At 38.7% G+C, this 25,364-nt stretch overlaps 1 protein-coding gene across 2 annotated transcripts in view; it reads right to left on the reverse strand.

The window, feature by feature from the left end:
* The window catches only part of LONP2 (lon peptidase 2, peroxisomal), a 37,201-nt gene that overhangs the window by 6,359 nt on the left and 5,478 nt on the right, over nucleotides 1-25,364 (reverse strand). For both annotated transcript variants that reach the window (XR_003534534.1, XM_027685062.1), the window contains exons 7-12: nucleotides 24,997-25,255; nucleotides 19,482-19,623; nucleotides 13,956-14,106; nucleotides 13,299-13,425; nucleotides 12,088-12,221; nucleotides 2,750-2,892 (exon numbers count right to left, since the gene is read on the reverse strand). Coding sequence is in view for 1 of the 2 variants with exons in the window: in XM_027685062.1 (XP_027540863.1) it covers nucleotides 2,750-2,892; nucleotides 12,088-12,221; nucleotides 13,299-13,425; nucleotides 13,956-14,106; nucleotides 19,482-19,623; nucleotides 24,997-25,255 (956 nt within the window). In the remaining variant the exon portion in view is untranslated. The remainder of the gene's footprint in view (nucleotides 1-2,749; nucleotides 2,893-12,087; nucleotides 12,222-13,298; nucleotides 13,426-13,955; nucleotides 14,107-19,481; nucleotides 19,624-24,996; nucleotides 25,256-25,364) is intronic.

Genomic DNA, 25,364 nt, shown 5'->3' on the forward strand with positions numbered 1-25,364 from the left:
CTACCCCTAGTGTGACCTCCTCAGCTGAGCCTTACCTGAGGCCTGTTGACAGGCAAACATATGGAAAATGCCCTGGCAGTTTGATACCTGTCTGCAGAAAACATCTCTGAAAATCCCCAAACACACACACAGACACACAACCACACAGTACAGAGATGAAAGGATGTTATATTTCATTAAACACCTAGGGAGTGTTACAGTGAGCTCCACAAGACTCAGTCACTCCTGGCACTTCTGAATCATTTCTTGTCACCAAAAGCCAGATGAATTTATATTAGAAGAAATCCTTTCTCACACTTTTTAAACAACTTCAATTAAAAGTGACCTCCAGAATCAGCTGATGATTGGTCACATCTGTCAGATGATGAAGATGATTTTACTGATTTTAAGTCTTGAGTTTTGAAAATTTTTGTAGACGAGACCAACCCAGCTGTGATGTCGCTGTAATCTAAACATACCATCAGATACATTTTAGCTGCCTGGACACTGCAGAATTAAAGCCTTAACATTTAGCACAGTCATTTATTTTAAAACATTTACAGTTGTTCCAAGATAAAGGCCAAGAGACATTGTCTGCAGTTGTGGAGTTGCTTTGTAAGTCAGTGTAATGGACAAAAAGCTATTTAATCACTGATTCACAATGGCATGATGAGAACCAGTTCAGTTACTTGCTGGCCTTGAGCATCTTTGTTATCCTTCCACAGGTTCTCCCAACCTGACTATACCAACCTTTTTCCAGTCTCCTCTTCTGATTCATTTCCTGGCAAATCACTGCTGGCAAAGCACGTTAACAGCAGCTTCCCTTGGAGGGAGGAGGATTTCCCAGAAATACCACCACAAGACTGAGAGTTCTTTGATAAAAATGCCCATCTAAACCTGTCCTTTGTCCAGGTTTTGCTTCTAAAAGAACCTCCTTTGTTCCTTAATTAGAAGTGTGCACGTCCCACGAAACAGAGCCATTATTTTATGGCATCTGCACTTTCTTTTCCTAGAACAGGCAATCTCACTGACCTACAGCTGCTGTCCCTTCAACTTCACTCCCATTATGAGGATATAAACTAATCCTGACAGGCCTTCCTGTGGTGCCAGCAATGTTTTGTTACCTGAGCTAAAAAAAAAAAAAAAAGATAAAATCCAAGCCAAAAATATAAATAGTTCATTATAAACACACTGGATGTGTTATAAATCCTTTCCCCCAAAAGCGTGCAGTGCTGAAACATTTCATTAAATCTTTTACACTTTAAACTGTCAAGATTATTCTTTCAAAGCCTCACCATGTGATTTATTCCAACATTTGTTCTGTAGGGCGACACATAAGATTATTTATTTGTGATAAATGAATTAATCCTACAAGTATGAGCTGAATATTCTGTCATGTCTTTCTGCTGGGAGAGCAGTGCAGAAAACAGACAAGCAAAGCACTGAAAAGGTGAAAGATTAATCCCTTGTGTTCGGGTATTCCCTGAAGGACAACAGATCAATTAAGTCGTGTCATGTTTTCACTTCTATTTGCTCAGTCTCATCCAGGTACTCACACAGTGGTTTTGTTTCAGCTACTGAGAAATGGCAAAATGCAGGTCAAAGGTGAAGCTTTAAGGCCAGATATGGAGAGGAAACACATTCTGCAGACTTACACACCAGAAAAACCACCAGCAGCCAGTCTGAAAGGCCTGACAGAGACAGGAGCTGTGCTTACAACTCATTTTCTAAGTTTCCTCATTTCTGTCTCTTCCTTAAGAATCTCTTCCATGATAAAACCTTCATATCCCAAAACCTCAGTTCAATTCTAAAAACTGACTCATTCCTTAATAAGCACTTGTTTTCCCCTGCACATCTTGTCCCCTTCTTGTTCTCCAAATCCCACTGGAGTCTGGGCCTCTGATCTAGGAAAAAAGAATTCTAAGAGGAAAAGCTCTCAGAAGTTTGTCTCTTATGGAAGTTTTCCCTTCTGTTCTATTTTCTCCATAACTTACTGCTTTACTGACCTTTTCTCCACAATAAAGACAGAAAAATTCAGTGTTTCATCAGAACAAGTTTCCTGTCACACCACTGACATTAAGTCACTTCACCTGGGCCTGAACTAAGGCAGAGAATAACTGCAATGGAAATGGTGAAATGAGAATCCCAAACTAACAAATTCCTTTAACTGATGGCATTTCCATAGAATGGAGGAATGCACAGATGGTGGAGAGAAAAAATTCTGAAATATGCCTACCGAGGAACAGAGCTGGAGGTGCCTGACTGATCATAAAACATCTTAATAGCTAAGAGTAGCATTAACCTAAAGAATGTCTGAGAACTTCTGGTGCAAACTGAAGTGGCTTTAATACCCAAAAATGCTGACTGGCTTTAAGGAGGTATGTGGGACAGTCCTTAGCACAGCTGCTGCAGAGACAGGATTCCTGGGTTCTACTTTTGGCTTCTTTCCCAAGACCACCAAACATCCCCCAAACAAAAGCAAACTTGTTATAAACTGAAAAAACACCACCACATTCTGAAGCACAGAATAGCTCCAGGCATCTTTGCTAACAGAAAGTCATGGCATTAGGTTATTTATGTACCATGAGTTAAAAGAAAACAAAAACTTCTTTAGGTGAAAACACTCGCTGGAACACAAAGAAAAACAGTTCTGTTACTGACACATTTTAAAGAAGTTAATATTGTATAAACTCAGTCAATAGCAATAAAATACACAACTAGTCAAACCAGCCAGAAACAACAGTCAAGCAGAAACAAATGAAGATGTTACCTCCATTTCATACATGGGTGGCCCCAGGATATCTTTTAAAGCATGGAAATCAATTAAAATCGGCATTTCAGGTGGCAGAGCCAGGTCAGCTGTGTCACTGATGGATTCTGGTTTTGCATCTTCTGTGACATGCTCTTTGCAATCTAAGAGAAGAAAAACTGATTTAGGATTTGTAACAGTGTTTCTAGACAGAAGAATTTTAAAAAATCATGACAGAGAAAAATAAAATATTCAAAGAAACGCTCAGAAAATTCATTAAAATGTGCTTAAACCATCTTTCACAAAAATCTTGTTACGATAATATGGCATCGCATTTAATTTATAAGCCTAAATATGTTCTAACTGTTCATCAACAAAAATATTAAATCTAGAACACTGACAGAGATGCAACTCATCTGCTTAAATACATTTTAAACTAATTCAAATTGCAAAACACATTAAGTTCATTTAGGACTTTGCACTTTTCATCAGATTTTTGCATAGAAACAGTATTTCAAAGAATCAGAATGGTTTGGGCTGCAAGGGACATTAAAGATCATCTAATTCCAAACCCCTGCCATGGGCAGGGGCACCGTCCACCACACCAGGTTGCTCCAAGCCCCGTCCAACCTGGCCTTGAACACTCCCAGGGCTGGGGCAGCCACAGCTACTCAGGGCAACCTGTGCCAGGGCCTCACTACCTTCAGAACAGTTTCTTCCAGGAGGAGCAAATCATGTACAATGTAGTGTAATACAGAATATGGAGCTGGATGCGGAAATGCTCAAAGTTCAGTAACTACTGTAACTACTGTTCTTTTTACAGACATTTACAACTGTGCTCTCTGTGCTCTCTTTCAGCAAGGATTCAAATGCTTACTGTTTGACACTCAGAATTAAGTTCTGCCATGTAAAGCAGGAGCATTTTGTCCAGATTTACATTACTTTTCCACTATTTACCACTGGCCCATCTGCATAACATCCAGGAACACTTCCTTTCACAGTGTCCAACAAGGACAGCTTAACTTACTGCTCTGGGACTCTCCTTCTTCCCTCCACACCCCACTCCTCGCACACACACCCTCAACAGAAGAAGCTGCCACGTGTAGACCACACAGAAACCAGCTCCCCCAGGAGCCTACGACTCACCCAGCCCCGGTGTGCCACCTCCTTCCAGGCTGTCACAGGGAATCACTGCCCCAGCACAGCAGTGCCCACCCTCCCCACAGCCTGTACAGCACATTTTCTGACATCACACCTCTCACAGTCTCTTATGACTTTTATGGTTTTACTCAATCATAGCATGGTTTGGGTTAGAAGGGGCCTTTAAAGATCATCCAGTCCATAGGCAGGGACACCTTCCACTCAACCAGGCTGCTTAACTCACAAAATTGCCACCTCCTGTTGCTTCAACAGCCAGTTCAGAACACAGCACATACAGTCCACGTTCAGTGGAGAAACCTCAAACCATTTCAGTGTAACAGCTTCATCTGTGGCTTTTGTCTTGAAATACTACACTTACACAGGGCTCTGGTCTTGGTTTTGTTGGATGAGATATTCCTAAGGTATCCTGACCAATAACCAGTAGCAGCAAAATATTCCCCAAAGGTTTTTTTTAAGAAACACCTCCAGGTATGATATACTCTTCAGGAAGGGTATAAAACCATTATAAATATGTAGCTGGAGACTTCTGAATGCAATATACTCAAGTGTCATCTAGATGTGACCACATAATTAAAGCAACAGTTATGGATTCAGAAGTGGGCTCTTCCCTTCCTTCATTTAGAGCACAATTGCATTTCTTACCTATACAATTGTTTTCTTACCAAAACTGCCTTAAAATTTCTGTTTTCTCTACAAATGTGTTTTCTGTACAAAAGTGAACTGCAGTGGGAAGCAAGTAAATATCAAAGTCTCAAACCAGCCTGGTCTCAGACCCAGCCTGCACAGCCTGTTGTTTGCATGACTGAGCTCAAGGACTCAGGAGGTGCCCACTGTGCACTTACTGGACACAGAGGGAGAATGCAAGCAGGGAGTCATTTCCCCAAGGAATTTGATCCAGATGCAAAAGGCTCATTACCATTTTCCTGAGAGCCTGAAGCAATATTTTAGTGAAACACAGAGAGATGAAAAATACTTGGATAAACCAGATGTTTCTACGGTTCTGTGGCAGTTTCACAGCAGTGCCTCCCTGCCACTGAGAAAAGCATCCTGCACATAGTGAAGATATTTCTTCCCACCCCAAACACACAGGCCTAATACATATTTAAAGCATAGTCTGTATTACACAGAAACATATACCAAGCTTCCAGACTCCCGCATCATATTTTGGGAAGTTACCCAAATATGGGTTGCTTCCTTTCTTTGAATTCTCTTAAATTTCAGTTTGAAAAGAAAATTTTGGTTTCTTCCTTCTTTAAAGGAATAAACCATTTTCCTTTACACATTAATGCAAGCACAATAATTGAAGATCCCGGAGTTTAAACAACTACAGAAAACCACAAATCACTGATCTAATCTATTTTCCATAACATGAAGAGGTGTTCTGTGCTGCAAAAGTAAGTCTCAGAATGGATGAACCAGAATGCAAGATACAAACTATCCTGTTATTAATCCTGATTTACGAAGGCCTTTTTACAGCTAATTCTGTGGCAGTGCAATTCTCACTAATGCCTTAATACAGTATGAAGGAAAGCATTTGACATCACTATTACCAGAACAGCAGCAACTCAGCTTTCATTCAGGACTCAAATGTAATAGTTATTATCCAACATCCACTAATCTTTCCATTGTACAACTCGTTGCTCTGTGCATAAATCCCACTCCTTTACTGTAAACACTGCCTTAGTCAGATGGCTCTCCTGTTGTTCCAGCATGTCTCTATATTTTTGTTAAACTACTATTTTTGTACATAATAAAATCATAGACATAAATACTAACAAGTCTAGGAAATGTAACCCTGCATGCTATTCTTGCAACTCAGACTGCCATTTCAACACCACAGATCTTTGAAACCTGAGTAATCTGATACACAATTCATATTTCAAAATAAAATCAAGTTTAAAAACAGCTGCTTTTGTTCTATACCAAGATTTTACTGTCTAACAAACACAACTGTTCCTGTTTCACCTAACTCTGCATATGCAGCTGAAGAGACAGAGTTCCCATAAACAAACCTGTAGGGAATTTGAGGCCACCTGCCCTATAAAAGAATCAGAAACTCTTCCTTTGAGTTTATCTAATCCAATTAGTAGATTCCATTTTATAATCTGTAACAATAACAAACTCCAAAATTTTCCTAAAAATATTAACCTGAACTCTGACATTATCTACTTTTATATAAAAGCATACAGTGATGTCCCAAAATATAATTACAAACACTAATACTTTCTTTGAAGGAAAAAAACATCTTGTTTTATCATCTTTGACCAAGTGCTGACTGTGAAGAATCCATAAAGACACAAGCAATTAGGATTTCCATTAACAATGACAAATGCATGTTCCCTACCTACGCATAGCCATAAACCACAGAACAAGTTAAATGACACATTTATCTAAACCAAGACAGTTAAATTCGTTTCCAGAAACAGAACAAGCTTAATCATCTTACATTTTGAAGTAAGTTGGAAAAATAAGCTAAAAAGTCAAAGAAGTGCCCTTAACACAGCTCTAAACTGCACTAGAGGAACCACCTGCTGATCTGCTATTACATGACTGCTTAAGCAAAGGCAGTATGGTGCTGAGTTGTTTCAACATCTAAAAATTGTAAAAACGAAAAATAAACAGTAACAAACCAACACAGAGCTTTCCCAAAGCAACAAAAAAAAAAGTTCAAAAAACAACCAACCAAAAAAAAGAAAATTATTGTCAAATTTTCCAAGCAGAATCTGCAGCTACTCAAAGATCACGACAATGTCCCTCAGGAATCTGCCTTTGGAAGTTCCCAAAATAAAACAAAATCTCGCATGTAAATACTGGATTTGTAAGAAAATGGACTCAAAAGAAAACATCCAATGAACTACTAGGAATTCCATGGCACAAAGACTTAAAAATTTAAGACTGCTACAGATGTAATGGAAATGAGAGAATGCAAGAGTCTAAAACCTCCTCCACGTGTAGCAATTTCTCATCTTGTCGTAAAATATATTTAAATTAAGCACCAGCAACACATAAGTCTCAAACCCAAAGATTTCCAGCCATACTTACTGACCAAGAGAGAACAATTATAATAACAACAGCCTAACATTTTAGAGCAGTTTTTAATGTAACACATTCTGATTTGCTGAATTGCTATGAAGAGGAATGAGAAAGAACATCAGAATGACAGAAAAGGTTTCAAGCTTGAGGGCAATTAAAGGGAAAATAACATGTTCTTTCTTTCTCATCTGACTTAGCAGCAGATGCTTCAGCACACAATAGACAGACCCAAGATTCTTTCAGCCCCTCCAAACTAACAAACTCCCCAAACCTGCATTTAGGTAGGAAAGGATAGGATTGCTCTTGCTGACAATGGCTCACACTCAAAGCCAGGCATAACATGAAACTGCGTCCTAAAAGCAACATTCCAATGTCCAACTTAAACCTTAAAATATGTTCACCATATTTTTGGGAAGCATTATTTCCATCGGATTTTCTTTAGGAAGGGAGCACCTTCCTGGGACCCCAATCCTCTAAAACTTACTTATACACCTAAATTTAATGCTCTGTGTATTTTTCCCCACAGGATCAGAAAAGGTCTCTTTTCATGCAATAACTGCATTCCAACAATTGTGATCTCGAATAACAACGTCTACTTGAAGCACTTGAATTTGGGGTGTTCATGCAGGAATGCTCAGATAAATTAACATGGAAAACATGGGAAAAAAATTGTTTGTACATAAACCCAAACTTTTCATAACATTTACGCCCTTTTGCCCGCAATGGGAAAGTCAGTCCAAGCAATCTTTAGGAAGAGCCCTGTATTGCAGCCTGCAGAGCTTAGTAAGGCCAGCAGAGCTGAGCTCAGACTGCAGCACCTGCAGTCCCACCACCGTGGGATTGATGCTCACCAGATTTCATACACCACTTTCTCAGTGCTACAGGAGATCCTGTGCGGCTCAAAGGGCTGAGGTTTGGCTAGAACATAGAACAGGTCACTTTTTGCAAGAGCAGTGGTGTCAGCACAGCTATATTAGGGCCCTCACACACACTAAAAACAAGCAAATCCCTCTCACAATGCACAGTGTTTTGTGATTAAATGCACCATGCCCAAGCTGAGAGATGGAGGACACTTCACGTGTCAGTTCACATTGACCACTTGAGTCAAACTTGCATTTAAATTCAAAAGCAAGTGTTGTTTCATCCACAAGGAGTAGAACAAACTGCACTGTTACTACTGGGTTATGGAAATAATTAAGTATTTTCAAAGCCTTAGTTTCAGCATATATAGAATCCTCATTTAACCACTTTTAGTTATTAAATATTACCTGTCCTAAATCTCCTTTTAGGTCTGAATTAGACAAATCATTTTTCACTCTGGGTTTCAACTGCTGTATCATGATATGATGGCTTAGTGCACAGTTGCTGCATTGTATTCTCAAGGCAGTTGCACTAAAATAGGAAGGAGAGTTTCACATATTTTTGTGACTACTAGAATTTCGTCTACTGTCAAAAGACTCGAGGAGTGTCTCATAAATCTTAGATAGTGTTGCAGTGAAATATCAGATGGTGTTACTGTACACAAGGATGACTCCCTGGAGAGGCTGAAAAATGACTCCCTTTGCCTTTGCTGAAGTTCATGTACAAACCCAAGGACTGACGCAAACCAACACTGCTCCACTTGCCAACTTCACAAAGCTCAGGAGTCAAAGGAGCAGGAAGGCAAGACAAAGCTGCCACTGTGCTTCAGTCATGCATTTTTGGGAAGTGCTAAACACAGCTTGACAGAGCATCTCCCAGCATCAGCTCTGCTATGGCAGGTACCCTCCATTTTTAGAGCCCGCTATCAAACAGTGTCAAAAGCCTGATGTTTACAAAGCCTTGCAAACAGCTGCTCCTCTTGGAGTTAATAATCTGACAATCAGTATGATGATGGGAATTTTGTGATTCTCCTACCTAATGCCTTTTAGCTTTTACTCCAACCCACAAGCCACAAGGCACTCAGCTAAATAAGCCCAACAGGCACCATGTTACTATTTGGATATGCTATGAACCAGACACAAATGCTTTAGCAAGCGAGGCAAGGCTGGAGCTTGCCCTCTCCTAGTCCTAACTCAGGATATATCAATGCACTAACTGTAGGCTCAATCCCACATCAGTAATTGACAAATGTGTAAGGCAAAAATGAATTACAGGTCTTCTTCTACAGATAGAGGAAAAAAAATTCAAGAAATACTTCTAAATGAAACTATTAAGAGACAACAACTTGATTAACTATTCTTCCAGAGTCATTCATTATACAAAATAAAAATTCATCATCAAGATGCACAACTGCACAAACATCCGCTAATCAACAGGAGAAAAAAATGCCAAAGAAATAAATTTAGGCTACAAATCCCACTATTTGCATCTACTTGCAAGTATTTGGAGATATTTACAAGCTTTGTTTTGAATACTTGGTTGTTTCCAACAGATAGAATGAAAACTAAACAAAAATATTTTTAAAAAGGATCCTACTGTCATATACTCCCAGCAAGTGACACAGTCTGCTAAAAATACAGCAGGGTATAAGCACATTATTAGTACAAAACAAAACACACTTTGCAGACTGCACCATTCTATACAAGTCTTCATAATACACCACAGTTAAACGATAGAGCCACCTGTCCCTTGGACTCCCTTTTATTAAATACCACCTTTTTCTTACCAACAGTTTCCACACCAGAAGTACACAGGCAACTCTCCACAGCTCATTTCTTCTGGGCTTACTCTAAACTCTGTGTCAACCGAAAGCACTAACATTTTGCCATCTTTTGAAGCACTTAGATTGCTATTTTCATTTAGCCTCGGTAAGTTGCAAGTCCAGTACTAATTTTAACAGTGTATAATTTTAAGACTGTAAATACCTAAGTTGCAAGTACAGTGCTAATTTTAACGTGGTAAATACCTCTCTTGCTGGATTGAGATGTCTAATACAGTTCCTTTTTGTTATTTGCCTTAATAATGAAGTGTTTCTTCTTATAGTACCATGAGTTGCGCTCTGAACCTACCTTTCATTTATTTTATCAGAGGGCTTGAAGAGCAGAATGACATTTCTTTTTATTCAGCAATTGCATTAAACCTTTGAAGCACATTTTAGACACAGCTGACCTTCAATACAAAGAAATACTTTAAAAACATGACTTGTCAGAATTGCTATCAAAAAAGTGAAGTAGCAAAGACCCTGATGGTGCTTGCAAGCCTGGCCACCACAGCACAAAGGCTCAGTGTTCGGGTTCAAGAGCAAGTCCAGGTATCCCAGAAGCATCGACAAACTCAGTGTTTGTCTTCAGAACAGTCCATCACAGAGGAGAGAAGGTGCACATAATATAAATGGAAAGCATTAATAAATACATCTTAAAAGCTCTTCTTTTAATGTAGGTGAAATTATTTAAACTGCAGGATCATTCACACATTCAGAGTCACTGCTACTGTGAGAGTTCACTGTTATTAAGCCAAACATTCAGAGAAAACTGAGCTGAATCCGCTTAAGCAAACACGGCCAAAAATCAATCTTTTGATATTACAGCTTCCACAGACACTGTGATGACCTCAGAAAACTCAACAAGGTAAAAGAAGATTCAATTTTCAGAAGGGAAATACTGAGCTAGGAAAAAAAGACAAGGTAAAGCTGACAGACCATCAAGAAAACAGATTTTCAGAGAGAGATTACTGAAGTTTTTACTGCGGGTAAAACTCTTCTTCAAATACCCCTCTAATTAATACCACTGCTTGTACAAATATTGATTATATTTCCTCCCCTGGGATTTACTCTCTAAAAGGGGTGGGCACCATTCAGACCTGTACACTGCCTTTTCTGAAAGGAACAGATAATGAGTCTCCTTATTTGTCCTGCTCTAATCTAGACCAGAACTCTTCCAGCTGTACAGATGTTAAAATCTATAGGTTTTTTTCACATCAACTAAATTGGAAAGTATTTCACAACATCCCACCAAGAGGGAGGGTCCTGTTTAGTATTTTAAGTTTGTGAATATCCTGGAGCAAAAGTCATCAGCCATTCTGCAGTTTTGGCTTTCCAGGATCCTCTGACACACAATTGTTCTCCAACAGACTGGAAGGACTTCTTGTCTGAAAGTGTCACCTGAATTCATTTCAGTCCTTAAAAAACAAATGAAGCATCCAACACCCTGCTTGCCAGGTTTTATTAGACTAAGGGCTACCCACATTTTAGAAGTCCAACTTCAGGTTTGGATTTTGTCCTTTCACGTTTCACATCTACCTTACGCTGAGGGCTCCTGCAGACACCCAGTGCTCAATGAGCACTCTGAAGCTCCAACAGAAAACTGCTGTGCACAGTGACATCCTCCACCAGCAACTGGCCGAACAACAGCACCACCATCTACACTCTCCATGGTATCTCTCACCAGACACAGCGTGGATGTTCATTTATTAAAGAGAACACTCCAGTGGGGATGAAAAAGGGAGCATCACCACCTGCGTGTTGTGCGTGAACTGGATTATGGGCCTGACTTCTCCCTTCCCCCCTTCTATCTCAACGCAAGAAAGGGCTCTGCCTTTTCTGGTGGAGCAGTGACCTGGGTATTTGTACTGTTTGAGAATTTTATGTTTATTTTTCATTCAGTCTGTTGGATGACTGGGAATGATAAAACACCGTATACATGGAAAACAACAACAGACTTACTGATGTCCAGAAGTTACCAAAGCTCCAAGGGTTCAAATAAGTGTAGTCCTAAAAGGCACATAAAAAGAGCCTCTAAACCTTCCTAATTTCAAAGCTCTTCAAGCAGATAATTATTTCAGAGTACAAAATAATGGGATTGAGTTCTGAGCCAGTAGAGCATGCACAGTACAGTTAAAGAACCTCTTTAAATACAATAACTAAGTTTAACTTAGTTTTTCATTTAAGAAAATAAATGGAAGATTTGCATAAAAAAGCAAAAATATACACAAATCATAACTGCATCCCTAAGATATCAAACAGATCCATTGTACTTCTCAATTACCAACTTGGCAGGCTGAAATTATGTCCCAAGTCACAGTTCAGCACTACTTGAACCATGCACAATAATAATGTCACACTATCCTCAATGCTTTTGAAAACAGCCCTTAAAGAAGCATAAAAGAGGAGAAAAAGTTGCTAAATTAGCTTCCTAGTGACTACATTAGAAGTTCCCTTTTTAATAAACCATGCAAAAGATACACACCTTCTCCTTCCCCCACTTCAGCACGATCTGGCTTTGTCTCTTTGTGCTGTCCCTCTGCCACCTTCACTGCCACTGCCCTGCAAATGGCTCCCAGCTTCCGATCCAGAGCCCGCACTCCGGCCTCCCTGGTGTACCTGGGGGAGAGACAACTGGCTTACTGCTGGGCATTCTCTGGAAGAGAGTTCTCTGCAATGCAAACACACTTTCTTATTAAAAACACAGCTAAATAAAATGAGATGTGAAAGGCAGTGAAACCTTGGACTGCTCTAACAAACAAGAAAAAAAAATCATTTGTTTTTATCCAAATAATTGTGGTTGCCTATGAAATTGTAGAGAAAGATAAACTACTGAGTGGGAAGACGACATGACTAACACCTGGTGTTAAACCTTCATGAAATTCTAAACAATGTTTCAATAGCACTGAGCTCTTCTCAGATGCATAAAAATTAAAAGGAAGAACTATTTTAAAACTTCAAACTTTTTTGAAAGTTGAGGAACTGACTGTAAAAGAATATTTTCTTATAGTCTGTAAATTAAAAAGAAGCACCAGACAATAGCACTAAACAAAGTAGCCAAAATGCTGTTACTGGTCACAGAAGACTTCAATTCACTGAATCTTGATCCTTTTTCCATTGAAAATGAGCTAGTTTCAAGTTCAAAAGATGTTCTGATCAATGTACGTGCTCTCACGTCCAACAAAAAAATAGTTCTAATGAATACAAGCTATTTTAAAACCCACATTTTAATTTGTTTAACCTAATTCCAAATTTTAAACAAATGCGGCCCATCCAGTCACAAGGAAAAAAAGGTAATTTCCTTTTTTTTTTATGAAAACGATAGAAATATAACTTTGTTCTTTAAAATAAATGTTGTCTGCTGTCAGACCTTGGCTTCACACACTGCAGCAACACTGGCCTCAAGTGGTCCTCTTTATTCATAGGGCCTTGCCAATGGTGTCAACACAAATAATTGTAGCCACACTCGGAGAGCAAGAGCAAGGAATTCTCTACAGAAGGAAGGATGATTCACTTTACACAGCAGAGTGAGACAAAGCTAAGGAAAAAGCAATTCCATAATTTACCAACTGGTGAACTTCTGAAGCTATTAAGGACAATAGATTTTAAGACATGTTTTGTGTTATCACACTATAAATTGATTTACTAGTTACAAAAAAAAAAGTTATTTAAACAGAAAGCAACGAACAGACTTACCTGGTAATTATATCCAAAGTGGTTACTTGGGGAATCTGAATTTGCTGTGGAGTCAGGCCATGTTGTTCAAGCTGTTTAGGAATCAAGTGTCTATGTGCAATTTCAATTTTTTCTTCTTGTGTGTATCCTTCAAAGAAAAAGCATGTATTTATTAATCTTTTTGCTTATACACTACAATATAATCAAATTTCTTACCTTTTATAATTCTATCTGATTGAATTTAACAAAAACCACCCCCAGCTATAACTTAAAAGGTTGTTGGTATGACCCTTTATGGTGATTCATAACTTCATGTGAACAAGAACAGAATTTTAGTGTTTCAAAGACCCTTTTCTTCATTGGAATCTTAAAAAGATGCATCAACCAACAGACTATTAGAATACAAACAAATCAGTGAATGAAAATATCATTTCAGAATGTATCAATGTATCACCACAGACCTGGCACTGAATTTTCCTAAGTGCAATGCTAAGTGTCATTCTCATGACAGAGCCCATCACAGAGGCATCCTCCCAAGTCTCTTTTAATGATTCTGGCCATGCACTCCACATTCCTGGCAGGCTTTCCTTAAGGAACTGCCCTTCATTTCAGGAAAAACACCCTGAACTTGTTTAGGGATTTGCAATAGTCACTTTAATGAAAACACTGCAGAGTTACCTGGAACTTGGATAATTTCCATTCTGTCCAGCAGAGCAGGTGGGATTGTAGCTGTAGTGTTGGCTGTAGCTATAAAAAGGACTTGGGACAGATCAAAGGCTACATTTAAGTAGTGATCGGTGAAACTGTGATTTTGTTCTGGATCCAACACCTTGACAAGAGTGAACACAAAAGAGATGCAATTGCTCAATTAGAAGTAAAAAAAATATGTGCATATTTATTATATTCCATTTGGATCCGTCAAATCCGACTTTACATTCATAGAATATGTTATGAGCATCACTAAACCCTGGCCTTGCTCGGATGAGTCTGTGACTACATCTCCCACCACACACAAAACAAAAGAAGTAATTTCCCCATTAGTTGTTTCTGCCCTCTCCAAAGGTGGCTGCAGCATTGCTCCAGCCCTCCAGTACCTCCCATAAGCTCCATCTCCATGACCTTGTACTCATGGCAGAGAATGGCCCTTCAAGGACTCCCACAGTACCCTTGGAAAAGCAGCTCATGTGGCCCCATGGAATAAGTAGAATTCTCTCAAGTAATCCCTGACTCCAATCTTCATTTGCTGCTGGTAGCTCTTCTTACTCTCAGCACACCAACCTGTGAGACCTCCCCGTGGATACCACAATCCCAGCCCTTTCTGCTGTCCCTAAATCTCCTGCCCTGCTCATTCAGCTTTGGCCAGCCTTTTACTAATGGAGGAGTACAAGGTCTCCTCCTTGCCCATGACATCCCATGCGAGTCTCGACCCTTGGGGAGCCCTGGCTTTCCTAACACAATCTTTGCATTTTTCTTTTTCCCCCCTCCAAAAAAATCAGAGACAAAATCAAACAAGCACAGCAGAATAACAACACACAGTCCAACCAACCTCAAAAATTTACTGAACAAGTAGAACTATGGCTTAAATAACTGTGTTGTCTTCCCAGTGCTGTTAGTATTTATTTATGTGTGCTAATGCAACACTTGTGTATATTCAAGCTATTACTTGAATACGCTGTTTTTTCACATCAGGTGACAAATATTCAATATATATGTGGATCACAAGGGTACTAAGACGCTGTTCTGTGTTTTTGTAACAGTGTTAGAAAAGGGAAATCCATTGTATATAGCAATGTTCTCTTGGTTTCTGTATCACCTATGAACCACCTTCACAACCCCTTGTCACACTTACTCCTTTCCAAATGATGAATTATCAGTGCTACACGAACATGAATAATTCTCATGTTACAAATAACAGGACCTATGCATCTCCTGAGAAATAGCACACCACTGTCAAAATAATTTATCTGCCTACACCCAAATGAATGCACACGACTTAAATTATAGACAAGAATAGTGTTGATAATGAAAAAAAACCCTGAATTTGATCTTAGATGGTCATAAAGAAAACAACTCTGAATTTTCATTACTCTTAAATTCTGTTCAGGCTTTGAAAACTGAAAAAAAAAATCTTTAGAACAGAATTACAATCAGAACAAACCAGGAAAATACTGTTTTTACAGAATGCCAGAAACACAGCAGAGTTTCTTAAAAAACAGAATAAATTCTGGTTTCATTTTGAAGTACTGCTCAGATTTAAGAGCAATATTTAGAAATGTATTGCAACTGTAATAAAACACAAGCTACACATTCCCCCTAATAGTGAAATCTTAAAACACACCAAAGCATATGCCTAAATTCTAAAACTAAGGCTGCAACTCAGTGAATGCCATTGTTCATGGGCTATAAGCTATTCAAAAGCTTTTCCTACACTCTTCAGCAAGCAGCTGCTGTCATTTACTCCCTTCTTTACCAATGCAGGCAAAGGCCTTGAAGTATCCTGACAAGCCAAGCACACTGATGCATAATTCACTCAGTTATAGATGTCCCTTACCTCAACCAGCCCTACAGTCCAGCCCTAAAATATAGGGAGACACAACAACAGGCAGTGAATCCAAGCACAGCACCTGCAAACTGTTTTCAAAGAAAGCAGATCTGTAGCAAATATCAGTTGCCCATTCAAAGCATACTCTTGTAAATTTTTCAAAACTGATTTAAGCAGCAAATCCTAATTCAGTTTACCCCCCCCTTTTTAACACCGATAACAGCATTTCCACAGAATTGCAGTCTATTAGCTGAAGTATTTGCAACTACTTTCAAAACTGATGAAAAACAATGTATTCTGACAGACCAAACTGGTATTTTGCCACATTAATTCACAGGCATGTTTCTCTCTTTCTCCTTCTAGTCTGCAACTAGAAATCCTTATGAATCCTACTAAATGCCAAGCTGGTGATTATAATATTATGTACAAAGATACACAAAATACTGATGCTGTATTCATGTGCAAACAATACTATCCAATAGAGGTAAATGAAACTGTAATCCAAGCCAACTCAGATAATATCTAAAAATGTGAATTATCTGAGATTTTTTAATAACAACTAGAGTTTCTCTGGACTCATATTTCTTTGTCATGGTAACTATTTCTTAGAATAAGCCATAAAACAGTATCACGCCTATGCATTTCAAACAGATTTTCCAAAACAAATAGAACTGTTCTTCAGTGATATCTGTGCTAAAGTTCAAGTTCAAAAGTTTTCAAAGATATTCAACTAATACAAAAATATTAAGTACAAAAAGAACATTGAGTGCACAAAACTTCTTGGCTAATTTACGGCCAACAGCTCACATGCACACAAAGGCTTCTCTGTAACAGCTTTTTATTACCACAAAATCCAGAATAAGTTCCACGAACATTTAATTGCCTGGCTCTGCTCCTGGTCTAATTTCCCTGCATACAAATAGTCACTATCAGGCACTTGGACCCATTTCTGTTTTCTTCTGTTTTTTAACAGAGGTCATCTAAATTTAGACTAAAATATTCCCTTGTTAATGAACAGTAACTGGAAATAGGAAGACATTCTGTCTTGCTTAAGAAACAATTCTGCAGAAGTATTAGAACCAAACACATATCCGGCAATTATCAAACATCAAGCTTTGCTTCCAAGCTCACAAGGTTATGGCAATTTTCTCCTTGAATATATCCCATTGTAGACAGCGATGATTTAACACACCTACACATCAGGGAAAAAAGGATGTGCCTTTTATACTTAATGATGGCACTTACCAAACAACAAGCAGCAGTGTGGAAAACAAATGTACCAGTTAGGTGACCACCAACTACTGTTTGCTCTCCTACATAATAGCCACCTTTGCTTGTTCCAGATGGACTTCCCAACAACGTCAACCACAAAAAGCAGATGAAAATTAAGCTATTATGTCCAGACATGAGTTCTCCATTAGAAGAGGTAAAGCACCTGCTTCAGGATGTTTAGCCAGCAGTAGAGGGATATACAGATCTCACAGGGGAGCAGCCCAGACATGGTTAATAGAGCAATTACTTCTCCAGATGCAACTAATGGTCAATTAGCAACGGCTTACATAGAGATTGCAGCCCAGGCAGACAGTTGGAAGCAAACCTGATGAGTCTCAGCTGGAAAAATCCATGGCAGGAGCTGAGCTGAATATCACTGAGAATGTGGGTTTCAAATACGGAAAACAGAAACATCTCAAAGCAGCAACAAAGCATCCAAGAGTCAAACACAACTAATTAAAAAAGAAAGAAATTTCATTTGCCCTCATGAACTTGACACGATAAAAGAAGAATACCATTGTTCTGTACTGCAGGACAGGGAAGGAAAATAAATTAGAAGCAGCAGCAAAGGTTGAATAAAATTAACAATATTAATGTACAGATCTAGATTCATGATGGGAACATTCTTTCCAAGAAAAGCCCAATCACTGTGGCGTTAGCGATTTTCACTGCCTTGCAAACAACAGCCAGCTAACTAATAAAATTTGATTTTCAGGTATATTTATCCATGCATTGACTGGACTTAGGAGAGCTTAGTTCAAACATCTAGAGGACAAATGATAGAATATCAGCAAACCTGGACACAGAGCTCATTACCATTAACAGCAAGGAGTAAATAAAATCCCATAAGTGAAAAGTAGAAGGAAAACACCTGTATTTGTTACACTCTCCTCCTTGTTTTCCTTGCATTTTGAGGCTTTTCACGCACTACTACACGTTTGAGAAATACACAGGTAAAGGACCATAACTGTCACTTTTAAAAGCTGAAGAAGTGAAGCCATGCCATCTTCTAGCACATTTAAATTACTACTAGTTCATGTTAACATGCAAAGATCAAAACAGAGCTCTCAAACCACAGCCTGCTCATACACTGATTTTCAAAGAACTAGTTGGCCTTGTCAAAACAGTAATTTTACAGTCTAGCAGGAAGAAAATAATGACGTTTGTAGAATGCCAATTGACATTTCATTTGCAGAATGTCATACACCATCCAGATGAGCTCATGACACCTTAAGTAGCATTTTTCATATTTAAATCACTGCATTAAGTGCTGCCAGTCAAAAGAGTTATTAGAATTACTCTGGGCGAATATTATCAGAACCACTTTCATCCCCACCTACCAAAGTTATCACACCTTAAGTCTGACAACTGAGATGCTTCTGGGATATCATGTCATACTCCAGAAAACAGAAGTCAGAAAGAAGGTTCTGACAACTCATTACTGCTTTCAGCTACATGATAAATGAAGAATGCAAGGCACAGGTCTCAATTCATCTTCTTCATAATCACTCCAGTTTTAGCCTCCTGAAAACTTAACAACTAACCTAATTAGTAACATCTCAGCACTTGATGGGATTTACAAAATATTCCAACGGTATCTCATTCACCAGTCGTTAATTGGATCTCCTGGATTTTACTTGTGTCTTTAAGCAAGTCAACTTTAAAACCTCTAAAACTTTTGTAAGAAAATAATTGTATCGTGTAATTCAAAATTAGATACATTTATATCTTAGTCCAAATCCCAGAATTTCAGAAAAAATGCACTCATGGAAAAAGTGACTCTCATGGAAAGTTAACACTCACGACACCATGATCAGTCAAGGAGTAGGGGATCTATGACTTAAAGGCAAAATTTAAGTTTACAATGTTAATTACAACACTAATTAAAGAAATGCTCCTAAAAGAACATGCAACTAGTACAGGTAGTCCACTGGATAAAATGCTTAGCTTCAGTACAAGCTGGTACCATCAAAAGCTTCAAAAATATATTAAAATTGTTCCAAGAAAGAAAAGGAAAACTTGAAAAAGCCTAGCTGCTGTCTGGCTGCTCTGTACTTATTTCTTAGCTAACAACATTTGGTCATTAAAAACCAATGTCCTGAAGTCCCCCAAGTAACTCAGGTTTAAGGGTTGAACAGCATTTAAATATACCAAACATCCCAAAATCCATCCTTGTGTTTAAGTACAGCTCAGTGAGATTTATGGTGTCTTATTTAGCACTTGCATTGTGCCCAAGTAATTGGCAGAAACCAAACGATGTCAGAACTCAGTAGCTGATATTTGAATAACAATGCTGACACTTTGTGCAGCGAATCTTCCGAGTCCAGTATTTTAATTCTTTTTTTTTTTAAATACAAATGAAGCAATGCTTGCAATTCAACATCTCTTACCTCGAGCAAGGCTGCTGCAGGATCCCCCTGCAAGCTCTTGGCCAGTTTATCAACCTCATCCAGCAGGAACACGGGGTTGTTCACCCCCACAGTCTTGAGGCCGTTGATGATCCTGCCGGGCATGCTGCCCACGTAGGTGCGCCTGGGGGAGAGAAATGCAGGGGGAAACAGGGCTGAGCTGGGTGACAGGGCAGGAACAGCACAGGAGACAAAGCTCAAATGAAAATACCAGAACAAGCAGGATTGTAACAACTCCTGCTTATTTTGCAAAACTTTTTGGAACCAGTTGATAAAAATATGCAATATACAACTGAACTCATACAGGCAATTGTAGCAGCAGATGAAAGTTTGAGTTCCACGGGGCACTAGTTGGTCTGGAAAGATAACCATATGCATTAAAGTATATCCAAACTTCATGGCTTGCAAGCATTTTGCATGTTCCAGTACAGGCATCCTTGTACCAGAGGAACAAGCCAAAGCAGATTTGGGAACCTCACTAATACTAGTACTTTCATAATTACAATACTGGGATTTTATTACCACAACAGAGTTCAAACAGCACGTTACAAATCAGGGCAAAATTCCAATTATGCTGAACTGTCAATGTCCCCTGAATATACAGCATGCTTTAATAAATACTCAGCGAAAATAACTGTATTTACTATGTCATTTCAGTATAAAAAGTTAAACAGTGCAATTTAGCAAAAAAAATTAAAAGTTTGAATTTACTCAGCAAAATCAGTAAAAACTTTTTTCCACAACACAACACAGAGCAACTACATTTTATGTGCATATATCCCCTGTGTGCTGCATTTATCGCAGCCTTTTCTGCTTGTGCCATAACTACTCCAAATACTCTAATTAAGAGTATGAAATTCTGGTCACTCAAGAAGAAAGAGGTACATTAAGTGCTCAATAACTGGATCTATCTCATGACCCTCACAGAGCAGACAAGCAGAACAGGCCTGCTTTGCCATATGATCTGTTTTACTACAGTCCAAAATAAACAGGATGACATTTACAAAGATGAAACCAAAAATACCATGGGAGTAATTTCAAAAGATACCAGAGTCAACTTTAAATATTAAAAAAATCCCTAACAAAACCAGAACCCAAACCACACAGCAATGGTCTTAGTTCCATGTAACATTTAACCACTGAGTAAACAAACTGCAGTTACTGTATTTAATTCTAGATCTGAGCAAAAATAAAAGTTTTTAAGACCTTCTAAATAGCCAGCAACGCAAGAGAAATTCAGTTTGCCTCTTTCCACCTTCATGAGGCAGCTGCTAAAGGCTGAAGCAGCCAGCATGCAATGGTTTAGCACTTTTGTGGGTAGTCTTACTCTGCAGCATAGAGTGGATTCCTCTCACTGAGGATTGCTCTGTGTGACAGGTATTACAGATCAAGACTCTGCATGGGGGACCTATTACACCACCTCCTCCTCCATCTGCACAAGGACAACCTTGCCAAAGGAATGGAAGATTCTATAAAATGCAATCAGAAAATTACTAGACTGGAGTAAAGCTGAAGTTCACAGAAATCAATCATTTACCAGTGCAACCAAATTAATCATTCTAGCAATCTGGGCATTTCTTTGGGGTTTTGGGTTTTGTCCTTGTTATGAGGTGGTTTTTTTTGGTTTTGAGTTTTGTTTGCTGGTGGTGGTTTTGTTCTTGTCTGGGCTGTTTTTAACAAAAGGTGATCACTGCACTAGAGAATAATTTTATAAGCTTGAGAGCCAATGCAGCCTGACTGTTTCTAATATTCCGTTTATGCCTGTAATAGGATAACATAATTAGGTAAGCATCAAACATTCTTCTTTCTTACTTGGTACATTGTTCTCAAGTGCATACTTGAAGACATTACACCTTTTTAATGCATGTTTGTGTTTTTATATACATGAAGTTCTACCTGATCCTTTTAAATTCCATAAAATTTTGAGCTATCCATGCCTCATCTAGTTTTAAGAAACAGATTTGGTTTATGAACTAAATGAAGGCAAACAGGTATTAACAGTCTAAATCTAGGACACATCTTCAGTATTAGAGATGGACCAATACCTATTTTATTATACTATTAAACAAAGACTGAAGATCTCCAAGGTTATTATGGAACACATCTCAACAAAACAGGACTTAGTAAAACAGGCCCTGCAAGTATTTACGTATAAACCCACAAGAATATATTAAAATTACAAGCATATATGGCCATTTATGTGTCTGGATATCAACCTTTGCCTTGTAACTTGTAAAACTGAATACTGCAGTTTTGTGAACACCAGCCACGGAATGTAATGTTATTCTTTATTTCATTGCTTTTTCTAGGGTTGAAAAGAGAAGAATGATGATATAACATAGCTTGGCTCATTTTTTGATGCAGTTTCTTTCCATGCATCAAACCTAAAAGGACAGTCAGCTGTTCCCCACTCAAAACAGGAAGTACAGACCAAGTTTTCTGGTTATCTCACTTCTGTAGCAACACTTGGAAAAACCCCTTAAGAGCTCATGCCACAAAAGTTCTGTAATTTAGTACTCTTTTTATTTATTTTTAAAATCAGTGAAAAGTTAAATAAGACACTAGAATTGCACAGCATATCATTTGGAACTATATAACCTAGAAAATGCAAGAAAACCAGGTGGGAAATCTAACCTTCTTGGTTCTCCCAGTATAAACTGGGAATGTATACAAACTGGAACTCTTAGAGCAGTGGTACCGTTATTGATAGAAACATGACTCACTTTCTTCATGCTGATCTGCAGACAAATAGTTTTAAATAATTTTTAACTGCAGATAGAAAAGGATAACAGAGTTAGTGCCACCAAAGAGGTTATTTCTGAACTTGGTTGCACAAGGTCACAGCTTTTTTGCAAGGCCAGAGGTTGCACCTACTATAACAAAGCTGTTCCTCTCGTGGCCAAAACTGCCCTGAGGTTTGGTTTTTTTCTAGGGCAACAAGGCCTGTGCAGGGACCTTCTGCCAGCACAGTTGCACTGGTGAGGAACCAGTGCAGGGAAGTGGTGAAGAATCACCTCTCCTCACACTGGGACACCTCAGCAAGTCTTCAGCAAAGGCCTAAGCCAGAATTAAACTGTCCAAACTTCTAGAAACTGAAAAGCAATGGTAACAGAAGAAAGAGCTTCACATGAACGTGAGAAAGAGCTTCACATTTACCTCACCAGCACCACTATAAATAAATGGCACAATTACACCTTTCCTTCTCGAAAACAGAAAACCACACACACAACAGATAAGCTCATATAGTTCCTATATAACACAAAATATCAGTATTGAGGAGACTTTAAATGCAGTGAGCTTCTTGCAAAAAAAGTTCCAAGTCATTCTTCAGGGTGGTTTGTTTTCTTTTTGTTGTTTTTTTTTAATACAAGTAAACAACAAATATAAACCAGAAAAATTTAACATATGGTATAGATGGGTGGTAAACACAAACAACAGCCGAAAAATGTCTCATAAAACAGTTCTGGTTTTGTACCAAGATGATGATTTCATTTTGGGAATGCAGAACAGTAGTTGCTGTTCTTCCCCCAATCACAAAAGAAGTCACTAACCCCAGCTGCAGGCACGTGACCACACTCAAATGGCAAAACCTGGGCGTTTCCAATTTCCCTATTTCCACCTCCGGGCAGCAGCACAGTGACAACACACGCCCCACCCTACTGTTCTCTAAAACATCTGATTTTGGCTGCTGAACCTCTCAGTCTGCACCTTTCTCTTTCAACAGTAACGAGCAGCCCAAGTGAATGCTATTTCAGGCACTGTTGGCTTGGAAGTCAAACCGAAACACAGTTCCTTTTTAATGTTCTAGTACATTTAGTCCATGTTTTTCAATGTAGGTACATACAGTATCATTCTTCTGCAATGGTAATGGAATCCTGAACTTAAGCCCCAAAGCCTAATAAGGAGCTTTTAGGAGAAAAAGAATGTCTCCTAACATGTAATATTAGAAAATCAGCCTACCAAACAGTAAAACTCGGAACACAGCAGCCTCTGTCTCAGAATACAACAGCCTATGTCTCCTCCACGTTTAGGACACCTCTGTAATTCCTCTCTCCGACTGCCACCAGATGCACAATATGGATTCACTTGACTAGGAATAACTTGAAGGATTTATTCATGCAAAAGGACATTACAGAGGTCTACAGAAAAGCTGTAGTTTTTATCTGATTAAATATTATTCTGAGAAGCAGAAAAAAAAGGAATTTAAAAACCAGTACGCAACAGCTGATTTTAACTACAAAAAACACTTGAAAAAGCAGTGGGCTACAAGGGATTCCTGGTACCAACTGCTCTAAAGTTTGTTTTTAAACTATACACTTGTTTGTTGAAGAGTAACCCCAGAATATTCCTGCTAATTCTAGATTATACTTTCCTTTGTTGGTGAAAAATAAACTCTCCTATCAAATACTTTCCATTGGCTAATTTCAAGTAAATTTTTAATATGAAATTTACACTGGTTAGTCTCTAACATGCATTAATAATTTAATAATGCCCTCAAAAATGTGTGACAGTCACAAACACCAGAAGTTAAAAGTTTTTTTTAAAGGTTCTATCACATGACTCTACATGCCTTTATTCTTTATTAGGTCTAAGCACAAGACAGAAAGTTTGACTTTTGTTTATAATGTCAAGTTCAAGACGTGGTTTCCCTGTTACAAAGGCTTCAGTCCTGCTCTGCCCTGGAAAAGTTCCTCCTGTCTGTAATGCTGAGTATTCCACAGCCTCTAGTGGCTTCAGCTCGAATAGCAACGTGTTATTGAATGAAATTTTAAGTCGTTTTTAGGACCAGTACCATAAGTAATCTGAAACATCAGAATTCTTACTTAGCAAACAGCGATTAACAATAGTTTATGAGTTACAGGAATAACACACAGTGAAAGAGGAGGACAGAGTCTGGCTCTTTTTCCACCAGTGTGTAAGCAGTGTGTCAGAAGGCCAGCCCAGACCTGTACAGCTCCACGGTGCTGCCAGCCAGGAAAAGGGTTAAAACAACCGTGTCACAAACCCCAGGGGGCTGCTGGGTACATTGCCCAAATCTACACTAAGAAAAAACCTTACACATGATTCCTTCAAGCTACAAACACCAGGAAATGTCAAACACTCTGGAAAACAAAACTCCTGCATATTTGCCATAGCAGATGCACAGGAATAAACACATCTTGCACCAAGGGTGCTGAGCTAAAGGTCTATGAAACAACTCTGAATTTTCAAGTTCTCATCACGTACAAATTCATTGTTTTCTCACTTTTTCCTCTTTCATACTCTGGTCTAAGAAGTGGCCAGTAGTGTACTATACCCTCGGTTCCAACCAATACATTACATTCCAGATTCCTACAAGTTTATGCAGATGTTCAGCACAAGATTTCCTCTATTCCTACCGTGAGCTTCCACCACTCTAATGAATTCAAACATGTAACTTGCTTACACAGTCAGAAGTCTGAAGTCTGACATCACAAAATGTACTTTTATTGCAATTAGGAAAGGAGGAAGTAGTTACCTGTGGCCTCGAATATCAGACTGATCACAGACTCCTCCTAAAGCAATTCTGTGGAATTCTCGACCCAAAGTCTTTGCAATTGATCTTCCAACACTAGTTTTACCAACTCCTGGGGGCCCCACAAAACAAAGAATGGGTCCTTTGAGGTTGTTTTTAAGCTGTCTGACAGCTAAGTACTCCAAAACTCTCTTCTTCAGCTTCTCCATAGCATAATGATCATTATCCAAAACTATCCGAGCTGCACGGATTTCAAGGCGATCTATCATTGAAAACAGAAGAGAGATCAGCACATTTGCCTTTAAAAATGGAATTGGTTTTATACTCTTTCCTCACTCTCCGTTTCTGCAGACTGTTCCTGTATTAATAGT

Source organism: Neopelma chrysocephalum, unplaced genomic scaffold (assembly GCF_003984885.1).
Source record: "Neopelma chrysocephalum unplaced genomic scaffold, ASM398488v2 Primary Assembly neopelma1_68, whole genome shotgun sequence".
Classification (NCBI taxonomy): Eukaryota; Metazoa; Chordata; class Aves; order Passeriformes; family Pipridae; genus Neopelma; species Neopelma chrysocephalum.